Source organism: Patella vulgata, chromosome 1 (genome assembly GCF_932274485.2).
Source record: "Patella vulgata chromosome 1, xgPatVulg1.2, whole genome shotgun sequence".
Taxonomy (NCBI): Eukaryota; Metazoa; Mollusca; class Gastropoda; family Patellidae; genus Patella; species Patella vulgata.
Window position 1 is genome coordinate 74,578,317 of NC_065879.2, and position 15,249 is coordinate 74,593,565.

General features: G+C 32.7%; 1 protein-coding gene across 1 annotated transcript in view; it reads right to left on the reverse strand.

Annotated features, from left to right (window-relative positions):
* Positions 1 to 1,129: 1,129 nt before the first annotated feature.
* LOC126828851 (RNA-binding protein 24-A) overlaps positions 1,130 to 15,249 on the reverse strand; it is a 53,378-nt gene continuing 39,258 nt past the window's right edge. Inside the window, exon 4 of the mRNA XM_050559052.2 lies at positions 1,130 to 5,760. Within this exon, the coding sequence (XP_050415009.1) occupies positions 5,478 to 5,760 (283 nt within the window). The 3' untranslated portion in view covers positions 1,130 to 5,477. The remainder of the gene's footprint in view (positions 5,761 to 15,249) is intronic.

Consider the following 15,249-nt stretch of genomic DNA (forward strand, 5'->3'; position numbering starts at 1 on the left):
CATTCGAAGCTAGGAGCCACTTGCGGTTGGTGCACATAATGGGATGCATGGATGAACCACATAATATACACGGGTATAAAGACATTTGTCTTTAAAAAATACCCATGATAGTATTCATCAAATGCAAGCGAGTGTTACCGACTGGAAAGTCCTAGAATACCCATTTCGCGTCCCCTCAACCTCCACCGTCACTTGGCCGATGTTGTGGTACGGAAGCGGGAAGAAAGGCTTCGTAAAACGTTTTGTCAGTTGTCACTGCTCTGGCATTGCAATAAATTCCCAATTTTGCTTGCACGGCATATTGTTATTTCGAATTCCTAGTGTGAAGGGTTCTTTAGTATGCACGCTAATGTGTACGCGGGGCCTATGTTTTTGGTCCTATTCGAACGATTAGACGATGTTCCTTACCAAGCCCCCTGTCTTCAACCACTGAAATGGGGAAACCTCGCTGTTTAATCTTGAGGAACTGTCTCGGCAAACATCTGGATCGCACTTGGGGTGTCTTGTTTACCGAGACAGCGCCTCACTCACCGAGTCATTGTGACTCCCCAGTGGTGAAAGTTTGTCTACTAAACGAGGGTGCAATAGTCAAGTGATTAGGTAACTGGAGTCTCAATTAGAATCTCCCGGATTTGAATCCGGTATTAATCGAGAAGAACCATAGGGATTTTTCACTTATCAGTAATAGCCTCGTCTTTCGGATGAGACAATGGATCAAGGTACCTATGTACAAATCAGTGAATATGTAGAAGATCCCTTGAAATTTGAAGATGCAGTTGCCCGGGTAAATTACTATATCTATTACAATATCCCATTTGTGCTGTACCCGTCCTTGATTCAGCACTCCAATCCATATGCTCTAATTGGATGTTAGTTCACTGCTGTACGGACGCCGATAAAAAAATAACATAATAAATGATGCCGTACACGAGGCAGGGTGCCAAATATTTTATGATTTCTCCAACAATTCACGCTGAATTTCTTTTAGCGTGGGGTATGCCTTTTAAATCACAGGTCCCAGTTCATATATTTTATGTGTACTGGCCAATTTCACAGTTCAAAATATGAAACATTTCCGATACTAAGGCATCGAAATGGAATAGAAAAAAAACAATCGTAAGCATATAAATATAATGAATATGTTTATTTGATCAATTTTTGTGGAAGTAGTATAATATATGTATATATAATATAAATACAAGGAGAGATGAAGAGGGTATTAACATTATGCATATTAAAATCTTTCTTTATAATAACATGAACATATATGCACTTTGGTAAGAGTTACCTTTCCGTTGTTATATATCTCTCTAGAGTTATCTTACATAATGGTGTACTCGCCTAAGAATATTCTCCCTTTAAGTAAGCCTTTAGCCTTAAGCATTTTATTGGCTTCAACAGATTAACAGTGCTTTAAGCTCTAAGCCATATTTCAAAATATAAAATCATGTGTCATTTAACAGACAAATTATTAATTGAGTTATTAATTTTCGCCTAAAATGTTGTTTTGTAACGTCTGAGTGTTACTAGAACAATCTCTGAATTTGTTCATAACGGAATTCTTTCCTGATTTAAGTAACTCTTTCAAGAGATATATACACGTACAGAAATGGTTGAATGGTGACATCATAACGATGGTTTTACTTAGGGTGTGGCATGATCAAGTTCAAGTTCTTATCTATTTATCATGTGCTATAATTATTTATTCTCTATTCTAAATCAACAAAACGTCATGAATGTGCCAGTCATTATGATTTGTTGATTTATTTATATACTGCAAATCATTTCTTCTGCTAAACTACCACATACAATTATTAAAAGGGTAGATGAATATTCATCCACTCTAGCGGTATTTTCGGGGATAAAGAAACAGGTTAAGGGTTTATTTTTTTCAAATTGACAAGCAACTTCATTGTAATTTTATAGTTATACATTTATGGACCAGTTTACACTATGTACACTATCGATTTTTTGTTTTTCCCCGGTAATATTTTCAGGGACTGTTTCAAAGTATCAATTAGTGATGAGAAAAAACATTGACCATGTGAATATCGTAATTAATATTAATAAATAAACAATCGTTCAAATTCTTTTATACCTTATTTTGATTTTAATATTATTTAGTTTATAAATATACTAATATATATATATATATATACATATAACTTGTATACATTTTATGCAGATTTGTTAAATGTGTTTACATAGTGACATGTGTTGTAACATTGTTTAAATTTTTATTATTTTAACCATACAATTAATACATGTACAATGCACATGATTACATTATATATGTGCAGTGTTTTATTCGCATTTACAATATAAAGTGTAACATGATAGTTGGACATAGTGTAAACATAATAATACTTAATGTGACATTGTTTACATACAAGGTATTAAATACAAGATACAATGTTAAAAATAAGAAATAATAACACAATTTTTAAAGAAATTGTTTATAAAACAAAAAATGTCTAATATACTAATAACCTTTTAATAATAAATATGTTTTTAAAATTACCAGATCAAAATTTGATTTTTAAAAAAGTATTTGCATATTTTAAACATTTATTTGACTTTTAACAACCTTCGTTTGAGTTAATATACATTAATTAAATAATAATGATAATAATTAATTAATAATTAATATTTTAACCTATTAAAACTATGTACAAATCATATAAATATTACAATTAATTTAGGGCTCATTTTTCACTCTGGTATAATCAATAATAAATAAATAAATTAAGTTAAATCAATTATGTATATCAAACTTAATATTTGACACGAGGATCCAAAACTGTAAAGCTCAAACCAAATTTTTCTCGAAACATAACATCTCCTTCAATAGTCCTTGAATTGTTACAAACTACGGAGTCTATGCATATGTTGCCCAATATCATTTTTAGCATGATGGTAAGAAGTGCTGTAGCTTTCGTTTTGGGGGTTCCAGGTGTCAGAACTTTGTTTTACAGATATAATATATATCATACATGCATGTGAAAATGGATGAAGTTAAATATTAAATAACTGAAAAAAAATATGTGAATATATGGCGCGAAAATATACCTGATTGAAAATACATCTAAATAAATTGATAGACAAAAAATGTCTTATAATAAGCCACAACCATGATGTCAAATAAATTAAGGAGTGAAAAATGAGCCAAGTGACAATAAATATCAACAAAAATAATCCCTAACACCTCGGAGATATACAAACGTCTCTATAAAATCACTGAGTAATCCGCCGGATGTGACCTTTGACATAACTTAGATGTTATGCCAGTGTCAACTTATCCCCTTGTAAATTCGCGAAAGTTCTCTCTTTAAATTAGCCAATCGAAATCCAAGGTTACAACCGGGGTGCCTTGATCTGTTGTTCTTTTGGGCAATTTTCGGTATTTTCCATATATAGGAGTAAGCCAAATCATATCTGTTAGGAGCAATTATCCATTACATAAATGAATGGAAAATAACCACACGCAGAGGACTGGTGGAGATTACCGAGTAATTTTTTCTAATCGACCTAAGCGAGGCACTAACTACAACAGACTAAAAACCAACAATTTCAAGTCTAAATAATACTGCTTAGATTGTCAGAGGTAACATAATAAATACTGATAATTCGTGAATATTATTAAAATACTAAAAATCTAAAACTTCTAATCGGTATACATTTGAGACTGGTTAGTCAGAGACAATTGTAGCAAAGTCCCTATTTTGCAGGTAAAATGGTCTTAAAGCTTTTTATTTTCATTGATAAACTGACAAGTGTTGGAATGCCAAGATAAAGAAAAATAGCCAACAAAGAAAAAGGACGAACAATATAAAAATATATATGTAATCAAAATGAAAATGAAACTAATTAAGGCGATAGTTGGTTCGTAATCTGTTGAAGAAAGTGCAAAGCTTAACCAACATTCAAATATATAGCGGAAGTAAATAAACCGCAATTGTCGGACGAGGAACTTATAAGGGGTAATATAGTCGATGGATTTCATTGGTAAACAACATTTGATAACAGCTTACAGTTTTAAAGATTAAAATTGACTTTGTTTCGTTGATATTTAAAAATATTCCATTTAATTTCCTTCGCATTATCAAAAACAAAACCAATTTCAAAACATTTAATAAATTTAACATTTTTAAAATAATAAATACTGTTCATTTGTCCATGTACTTGGTGAAAAAATGTTTTCTTTGAAATAATAATCATACTGTTCCAAATTGGTTTTAACAAGGCACTATATATAGATATGAAGCAATTTACAGTAATATATAGATGAACAATGTTACGTTCGCGCTTTAATAATGACGTGTTACACAAAGAATCATACTGAACGCCCTAAATTTAAAAACTAATGAAATAACATCCAGCTGTGGGACACGAGACCCCAATTACGCTGTCTTGAAACATTTCAAATAAGGCCATTGAAAGAATTTTGAAATATCTCATGGTCGTTGGATTTAGCACTTGGGACCGAGTTTTAAACAAACAACGCCCTCAGAGATAGGCCTACATGTAGGGGGGATAACTTTCAGCAGTAAACACGGTTAACATGTAAATCCCGACAACTATACACTACTTATCAGAAGCAATGATGGCGTATCTTATGTGATAAAATAATGTGATACTAAATATTAATAAACAATATTTAAACAAAATGATCTACCGACGAAAGAATAATATATCACTATTTACAAGTTTCGTTGAGACATTACGTAATGGGTAACTATAGCAACAATATGGCGCACCTAACTAAATGGCGGCAAGTTGAAGCTGATTGGACGGAACAAGACAAAACGTGGATACAATAACAGTTGCGTTATACACAGAAAATGCTGACGTAACATTTTATATAAGCGATACAACATAAATTTAACGTATTTACAATATCTTTTTTTGAGTTTTACAAATTTTACAAAATATGGTTCGTATAATATTTATTTCTTTGCATTGTGCTTCTTCTTCAAAATGAAAAAAAAACACATTTGCTCGCGATGTTTCGAACCTTCTATATCGTCGATGTTTAACAAATACATAACTATATAACCTAGTTTGTCCAATATGTCTAAATAATAAAAAAGGCGGACTCTCATGTATTCTTCAAATGCATACACAATAAATAAACAAATAAAACTATTACCATAAAAATATTATTACAGCATACGAGCTTTGAACTTGTATTCGAATTCGAGTTATAAATTCTTCCATAATTGACATCTTTCGAACCTAAAACTGGTACTCATTTTTAAATTAACGACTTAATAACTAACATTCTCTCCTTCTCGTGTGCATTCATTCTAAATTCTGACATTCTCACATGCAAACGAGATAAATTGGACAAACTATTGGATTTTTAAAGATTATTAAGTTATTTTTCATTCGTGTAACTATGACAACGAATCGCCCGTGTCGCCATGACAACGAGACAAGAGATTTCATATTTTCAAACATTCGCTACTTTTCGCCGGTTACTGCATTCGTTCTTGAATCTGCTGTGCCTGGTAATAATGTCCGGCTCCTGCTGCGATTGGTTGAGGCATAGCGTATGTATAGGCAGCTGGGACGTAACCGTTAGCAGCCGCCGAGGTGTAAGGATAGGCCTCGTAACCACTAGCAGCAAACTGTTGGGCATATGCTGATGAATAATCTACGGCATACTGAGAAGTGGTGGGTGAGAGTGGTGAGTGGGGAACCGCTAAAACTCCACCTGGTGCCGCAACGTAAGTTGATGGATAAACGTATTGTGGATACCTGCAACAGACAAAAAGGGGAAGATAAGTAAGAGTGAAATCATGCCTTATTTAGTTAGTTTATTAATAATAGTACAATTACTGTAAGTGTAACACATACAACATGTTCAAATGCAAAACATATTTAACAGGTTTTCACGCAACCAAAATGGCGGCTTTAATGATCACCCCAATAGTTAAGTAGGCCTATGGGTATGACGTCAAATTCAAAATGATGTAAATCTCAAAATGTCGTCAATGTTTTCCCAAAACATTGCACTAAACGTTGTTTAGACATGATAGATGTAGTTATCGTTCACACACTTCACTACGTGGGTATGTTAGCACTTGATTAAGTTACCTTTAATTAGATACGTGTTTTATCTGCTGTAGGTATGTTTTATTATCAGCTTTGGTTTATTAAACGTGTTTTGTAATAGAGTGTTCCGATAAAGGTTGTGTTAGACATGTGTTCTGTAAAGTTATTATCACTACCAGCCGTTAATTACATAACTTAACTTGATATTAAACATTTCACAAGTATTACATATTCATAAATAACAAAGCTTGAAAGACACTTTCATTCATTCATGCCTTAATAAAATTATTCGCCGAAGTCCTATGTTAATATAACTTAAACGTTTCTGTTATCAACACTAAATTTTGAATACAATGAGCAAGGAACAAAACAGAAATCAATTTTCATATACCCAGTGCAACGAAATTGTAAAAGGAAATATACTCTTTCTTGATGAACAGTTGTAATTCATGTTAGTGGAACAAAAAATGGTCAATAAATCTCAAGGCGAAAAAACTATCGAACAAAACAGAGCACTAAACATTGTTATAACCAATTATATTGTTAATCGATACAATATTTCTAATCTATATGCCTTGTGGATTATAAAATACAACTACCCCTTTTTAACATGGCATTACGGGAATCATAAAATGTAAAATATTGTAATTTCATTTTCTAACTGTTGATATAAAGAAGAATCCACGAATGAATCTTTGAATGAATCTACAATACGATAGAACAGCAATAATTTAAACATTTTTAAAATAAGCCGCGGGAAGAAGATATTTTGATTCACGGATGTAATCACAGTGGAAGGTAGTATTATATAAAAAATGTACTTTGAAATATAACATAACCTAGGACATTATATGTGACTTAAATATTTTTAAAATAAAAGAAAAGAAAAAGATAGACAAAAGCCCCCCCCCCCCTCAAAAGAAAAAACAAAAAAAACAACTCTCTATTGAATAAATTCGATATCAGAGATTACTTATATCTAACTAGGTTGTAACTCAGTCGGTCTAGAAATGGTGTATTTTAATAAAGAATTGATCAAAGAAGTAATCAAAGCAAACAATTTTACATAGATTAGAAAGAGTGAAAGGATTGCTGATTTAATACTTGACTTTTATAACCTATCGCTTTTCTATCAATTCATTAACTCTCATGATCAGTAGAGTAGTAAATTTGACGGTTTGAAGAGACATGCGTGCAATGGTTTACCAAATGTATGCATTTTGTGAAAGTAAAAGATGGAAAGAACATTGTACGTCGTCCTCTTCCCTTGATTTTGAATATGATTTCATTCTTACAAGTAAATTACACCTCATACATCGTAGTAAATACTAATCTGAGGACCATCGAACTGATTGGTAAGATAATGCAAATAGTTTCCTTTTAAACAAAATGTCCCTTTTATTTTATCACTCGAAAAAATATGTCTAGTAAGGTGGCTTAGTGCACGTTTATATTCAAAACGTAGTAGTAGTATATCTTATTAAGGTCATCGATATTAAGCTTAAAGGAGAAAAACAGATATTTCTCACGTTAATACGAGTCAAATCTGTGTGGAAGACCCCTAGAACCCTTAATTATAGTCCCAAACAACTATCTGAATCTTTGTGACATATTGTCAAACAAACACAAAGATTGCTTGTAGCTGGATAAACTTTCTATAGTTCAGTGTATACTTTCATTTTGTGATAATCTTCAGCGAGAAAAAGAATTTTGCAGGTTAAAGCAACCTACTTTTTAATTACCCCTCGATAAAGTTTACAAAGGGTATCGAACAGTCGTGTCTATCAAGTCATTCAATGAAAAATTGATGGTGACTACTTCTTATAAAATGTCCAGAATTCTTAACTTTGTTTTCAAATGAACCAATGATTGCATACATTAAATCAACTACACCTTCGGTGCAGAGGTTAACATACTGAATACTTCAGTCCGCGGAGAAAGTCACAGCCCAATAATAAATATACGGTGTACAAACTATGTCAATAAGGTGGGATGTTTATTAAAATGTGATCACGTGATTTTCCAAAGCCCTTTAGATACTTGACATCAATTCACCCTCATTATCATATATTCATATAATAAGGGTCAAAAAGCGAAGGGTCGTGGGATATCTTAAGTCTAACGATCAAGTTCTGTTTTTAGACACGCAGGTCACAGCTCATGAATCAATTAAACTTTAACGCGAATAACTCATCCTCATGACTCAAGTAACAACTGAATCATCTCTTTATGACCATTCTTAGAGTGATGATTCTTAATACTTTAGCTGTGTATATTTAAGAAGAATTCAAATTCAAGCCTAACCCATTTAGACAGTATCACGTGACCCCCAAAATAAATCTTATTTCAGAGCCAATGACCAATGAAGAAATAATATTATTATTCGTTTGGGCATATTTATCCATAAATCTTTTCGTTAAGAAAACATGTTTATTCGTAGTTGTTGGTTAAGGAAACATGTTTTTTCGTAGTTGTTGGTTAAAAAACCACCGTGTTTATTAGTGAATATATGGTAAAATGCATTTAGATCCAACGGCTTGCAACCATATGTTGCACAATAGCTCAAAAAGTTACCGTAGTCCTACTAAGAATCTGGACAATTTGTCTCACGCTATATTAAAAGTCATCGTGGAAAGTAAGTGAGCACTAAAGGCTTCATAGACGTTCTAGACGAATCTAGACTAGTTGGTGGACTATACGAATCCAACAATAAAAGGTAACATTTTACACGATTGTTTGGTCATCGACATGAAGCGGTAAAAGAATTTCGTTAAAGAGGCTTCTGCCAGCTCTTTGATTTCCTGATAAACGGTGGCATACACGGAAGTCAGATGACAGTTTACATCTTTAATTGTCATGTTGTAGAAATATAAAGTTATTTTAAATCTTTACAGAAGTCAAGATAAATAAAACCCCACATATGAATACGAAATGAGAACCATAATAAGATGCGCGTCCATTTAAATCACTACTGAAACATACGTATTAAGTAGAATGAGGTGATAATGTCGATCATTACTTTAACTATGTAAATGTATCACATTGTATACCAGATACAAATGTAGAAAAACTTATCACAGTATAAAAACACAGAATGATAACCTGGTAGCGCGTGCTGCTGACATATAATGCTACATTTTACAACTTTTGATGACGCAATAGAAAGTTGAACGCAGGAGTAAAGCCTTGCTATACGTAGTTTCAGACTTACTAACAGAGTTTAACCATTGAAATAATAGATTTAACAGTTCGTCAGATGCATACATTTTAACAACGATCACAAATCAACGCTGTGGCTGAAGTTGAAATATCTGACGCTCGTGCTTAATGAGATTAGCAGACGGCAAATGTCGGCCATATTTGTTTTTTTATGGATAAGCAGACGTGAGTGTAATTCATTAGGTCCTAGAAAAAAATGCCCTCCGACAGAGATAGAAAGAAAATATCGTTACTGAAGGACAAATAAATGAGATTATTGGAATTTATTCAAGTTACCTCGTGACCTCTGTTGTTGAAAAATTACAAAGGGTGGATGTTTGGATTATGTCTGTTGAGCAGCGATAGTCCTTGTTAAAAGATTCATTTATCAATGACACGGAAAATCCCATACATTTGTCCAGCTATGGACAATATCCCACCAAAATAAAACGAAGAACACCACATGACAACAACAAAGCTGAAAACTGAATTTGTCTACAAATTTAGAAAAAAATGCTGATAATCTTTTTCGTCATGACAACGTGATATTTAGAAACAGTTTGCTATTTAGTTTATTATCCCTTTTCAAAGCAGAAAGTGTTAAACAGAAATAAAAAGTTGTATATTTATGTATATTTTAAAGAACAAAGCAAGGATTTGTATCAGAGACAATAGAAAGGACTCCCAGTCTACTCGAAGTATTAAGAAAATAGAAAGGAGACTGGCTTTGGATGTTGCTATAGTCACTATTAAAACACTCGCCAGGTCACAATTTCTAAAGAAGAACAAGAAACAAGTTAGACTGGGGGTGAAATATTCCTTTAATGGGAAGTTAACACTCTTTTAGATACGTATAAAACGTCTTGCGGGCCAGATAAGCAGACAAATGCAGTCATATTTGTAAAAATTGAAACAAACCCAAAACAAATGGTGTTTAACGCCCTATGTTTCTGCGCCCAAATCACAGTAACATGTTTGTTTTGTCGAATCTCGAAAGAAGTGTGAGATTCCGTATATCAATGATCAGTGCGAACCTACATTTACATACCGTAAATATTTATAAAATGATAACCTGACTTTTACAACGGCAATTAAAAAGTTCAGCACTACGGGCACTTTTATATTAAAAGAAACCTCAATGAAAAGCAAACCCATTGCGTAACTAATTCTTTTAACTGGATCTACGATTGCTTGAAAGCACGCATCTTGTATTAATATTAACAGCCAATCGTTTGTTTTTTCAATGTCGATATTTTCACCAAATTAAACAATTTGATATAAAAGCCGATTACCAACTAATCAGAAATTCAAATAAACTAAACTAAAAACTTGTTTGGATATTTTGGACGAAAAAACTAAAATGATTTGCTTAACACATGAACAAATTTGGGTTTTTTTATTTGTTCGTGGATTAAGCAAATCTAATTTTTGTGTTAAATATTCAAATAATGGCGGATTACATAGAAAAACTTTATTTCTCCAACCGAGATATGAGATCGAAATCGTTTTTTTTCCCCCAAATATAGAATCTACAGGATTAATTGACGTTTTCCCGTATAATATTCAATTTATACTTCAGCCAAGGATAATAGATATAAAATTGTTTCTTGTCAATTATTGTTTTACATTTGTGTACATCCAATAAACAATAACCCAACTATTACTTGCTTCTAAAAATGTTTATTGGGTTACAACTCATCATAATTAATTAATATCTTCCGGGATATTCTAGCTATCCACCCAGTCTATCTAACTTCACATTACAAAGTACTAGTAGCTGGGCTTCTGAAAACAAATTCATCACCTACCAAAAATTTGAAACGAACGTTAAATTCATTGGCTAACAAAGACTTTGTGGGTGCCAAGAAAAATTATCAGAAGAAACCATCTGAACTCAGAAATGACCAAAATGATAAACTCTTCGATCATTATCCGACAAGAAAAACACAGGAAGATATTCAAAATAGATATCTATACTTCTTAAATAGCTTCAGGTTGTCAGAAGTCGGGGTTAAAGGCTCTTTGACGTCATTAAAACAGCATATTTTTAAACATTTCTTTCCGCACAAAAGTTCCTAGTCGCAAATCTGTAAACCACCCGTGCTGTCAAAATTTTGAAATGAGTTTAACAGGAATAAGACGAATCGAATTACAAAAACCAAGGCAGATACCTAACGTGTGAATTATTTTCTCTCCCCGCGTTTGTTAGCCGTCTTCAGTCAACACGCACGTGCGTTTGAAGCAGAAGTCGACCTCGTTTTAAAAGCCTATCAACAGAAGAAACAGGCGTGTTCATGTCATAAAAAATGTAAACTTGCCATTTTGATAATTTATCTTTCGTTTCGTGTCTTCGAGGTCCACCCTGTAAACTATTTGTATGTAATTGTGAAGTTACGTTTTACTTTAACGCGCTTCGTGTCTTTGTAAATAGAATTCTTGCTAAAAGAATAATTTAGAAAAAACATCAAGATCCTAAACCCAGCCAAATGATGTGTACTTAGAAAATCGTTCATAGAACCGACAATTGCTTCTTTAAAGTACGATTGTACAGAAAAAAAATCGTTGGAGTCTTAAACACTAGAGAATGAACAAGGAATTGATTTACAAATTTGAATTTCATGACAAGATGTTAGTCTAAAGTTATCCAATCTAGTACCTGATAAAATAAAAGATCCACTGCGAAGACCCCTGATAATCCTGATAATAGTCTTGATTTATCAGTTCACTAGTTCACTGATATACCTGAAAACTCATTAGTATGAAGTTCAATAGCTGATACACATCATAAGACAGATCATAATATCGTTTTCGTAAAAGGGAATCTTTATGGAACTGTGCTATACATAGACAATCTAAAACATGTTGCTAATGTAGCCATTTTGAGATTGGATTTCAAATTGGAGGAGTAAAAGCAACCTAATTCCATAAAACCATGAAAACCCGTTAAAGAAATCGGATACCAACCAACTACTAAAACCATTAGCAGCAAATAGACAACTTCTGAACCCAGTAATAACACTATAATTAGATTAAAACTTAATTAAAACAAAGGGAAGGTGGTCACTGTCCAGAACGGCACTTTCACCTTCTAGCTGTTCGATCAATTAGTTTAACATGCATTACACGTGAGTAGAAGATGTAAACTATAAATGCTTAACAAGCTCGAATCATATTCTCTTATCTTCATAAATACTACAAGTAAACAAGGTAAGAATTAAGCCGGCCACATTAGTCGAACGATAGGGCTCACGACCAGATGTTAGTCTCAAAATGAACGAAGTGGTTCTTTAACCCCATTCCGTCCGGTAAGCATTAACCGTCGCTAGTCCAAATTATTAACGGATTATAAGTAAATTACAGTCATAGAAAACATGAATGACCATCCCTCAAATTCATACATCTCTATACGTTTTATCATCTTCATACTCTTTCGTTTGCCTTTTTATCTGGAAATTTTTGTTATTTTAATAAAAAAAAAAGGGGCCATTACCAGCTCTGAAAGGTTTGATTCATATAGAGCGATTTAGACAAGTTTAAACCTATTCGCTTTTAATATGCATAGATAGAATACAAAAATACCATTCAATGGCGTGCGCATGGGAGCAAAAGCTGTCCCCATTGTATATACTTAAAAGAGTTCTAAGAGCCTTATATTCTCGTTCATTTTATGAATACATGTTTGAATGACATTGAATTGGGAATAATTAATTAGATTATGACTTTATAATAAACCTCTGATGTTTTTTTAATAAGGTGAAGTTGTGTTAGGCCATCAGTCTTAATGTCACAATATCTTGTGAAGGGGTATTCAAACTTTTGAAACAACTTAAAATGTTAATCGTTTTTTGAGGTAACTAAAGATATAAGTATCGTCGGATAGGTATTGTGACGAAAACATTAACTTTCTGTTAATTTGAGTTTACAACGAGGGATATGCTTACTTTTTTGCGAGTTTCTGATACCAAGCTTCCTTTGAGTTCGTTTAATAGTTAACGAGCGTTACACTTATGTATTAAAGCCCTTGTGTAAGACGCTTTATATTTCCATACTATACCTCTGGGTACATTGTATTTGTTGTACAATGCATCTTTATATCGACCTGTATTAACTATGTTATATTGTAAACATATCGAACAATATATATACCATAACAATCAAGAACAATACATAACAATGGCGTCAGTGTCCTGTGAATGTAATATATTCAATACATCGGCGCATGACAATGAATACTAATCAACTTAATCTAAACTATGCTCAGTAGCCATTTGAAGAGACAATCCTCAGCTACCCAAAAAGGTTCCATAGGAAAGAAAGAAGAGTCATTTAATTGAAATACTAAATTACATTATATCAGCATTGGCAATTAAAAAGGGAAAAAGACACCGTATCACCAGAAAATTGTCCCCTTGATCGTTTACATGAAACCCATTGTTGACGCACAATCTTATTTACGATGCATGAATCAATTGTGCGCATGGTATGGCGACTGAGGTGATAATTAACCAATAACAACCGATCGTATGTTCAAGATAACTGATTATCATTATTGAATATATGCTGATCTACCACGTCACCCAAAAGATGGATGGAGGGGTCAAACATAGATAAGTTCATACGTGGAATGATCGTACCATTTATAGTTTATATCGCCTTATATGAAAAGCACTGACATTATGAATTGGGCCTTTAAGTTTGTTCTGTCTGTAATATCAGTCATCATTTTGTATAAAATCGCAGCAATGACAAGTACAAAAAGGCGGTATAAGATCAATTTATCGAATTGCAATGTCTGAAGGCGTGCAGTGAATTTAAGTGCATTTCACTTAAAGTGAAGAGCTCGCTTAGTCCAAAACATAATTTGTGTGCAGAGAAACAAACAAAACGTTAACAATTTTATATCAGTAGTCATAAAATTTGAAGTAAAATATACCACCGCATAAAACAAAACGTACTATATTTCATTTGTTGCTGATGTATTTGTTGTTTTTCTTTAAACGAACAAAATATATTACAAAACCTGTGTTAGGTAGCTTTTACTAGCCTATTGATAAACAAAAATTTCATGATTTTTTTATGTACCTTTCTAAATTGCCTGTTCCTTTAATGTTTTATGAATCGATTCGACCAGTATTAATATTTGTACATTGCCCATTTGAAACCCTCCATAGTTTTACTATTTGATCTGTAAAATGTTTTACAATATACGATAAAGACGATGTTTGCTGTCTACAGAAATAGTTGTAAAAATTATCTTAGAGTCAACAAGGGTGCATATGTATCTCACAAAGTATTTGATTATGTAAATATATTGCGGACACATTAAAGTCGTGCCACCCCAGTTGGTATGTCAAACCCACTAAAAACCGCTTTTATCGTGTCTTATTCCCAACGCTTTAGCGTCCTTTATGCTAGGGGTCATTGATACATACATTTTTTAAGATCGACTGTAGACATTTTTGAATATTTGAATCTTGTTCCTGCAATAACTATTTAGTTTGTTTCGCTGTGAGTATTAGTTCAAAGAAGAAGCGTAGATTTCAGCTTCAGTGGCTGACATTTTTAACTTTGAAAAGAGGATGCATTGGAATGACTTGAAGGTTAAATTAATGTATTTCATCTTTGCCTTTTGATCGAAGTGCAATAGTTAAATTCAGGTATGATTTCGATCTGTTTTGTATTCAAAATATATAACCAGCTTCTGTTTATAAAGCTTAATAAATCAATCCGCTTATTTTTTCTCTTTCAGTCATGTTGTTTTAAAATCAATATAGCCAACCTTCAAGTTTTTATTTAGATCTCTTTTCATCAAAAAACAGAGCCGAGTTTTTCTATTAAGCTACCCTCTCTTTATCCTTCCCCCGGATATCTTTATATTTATCCAATTTTATTTTCGCAGTATATCCTTCATTCGATTTCCTTGAATATCGAAGAACAAACACAGCATTAGGGATATTTGTTATTTTATTCACACTATAAAAAAACCTCCCCTCC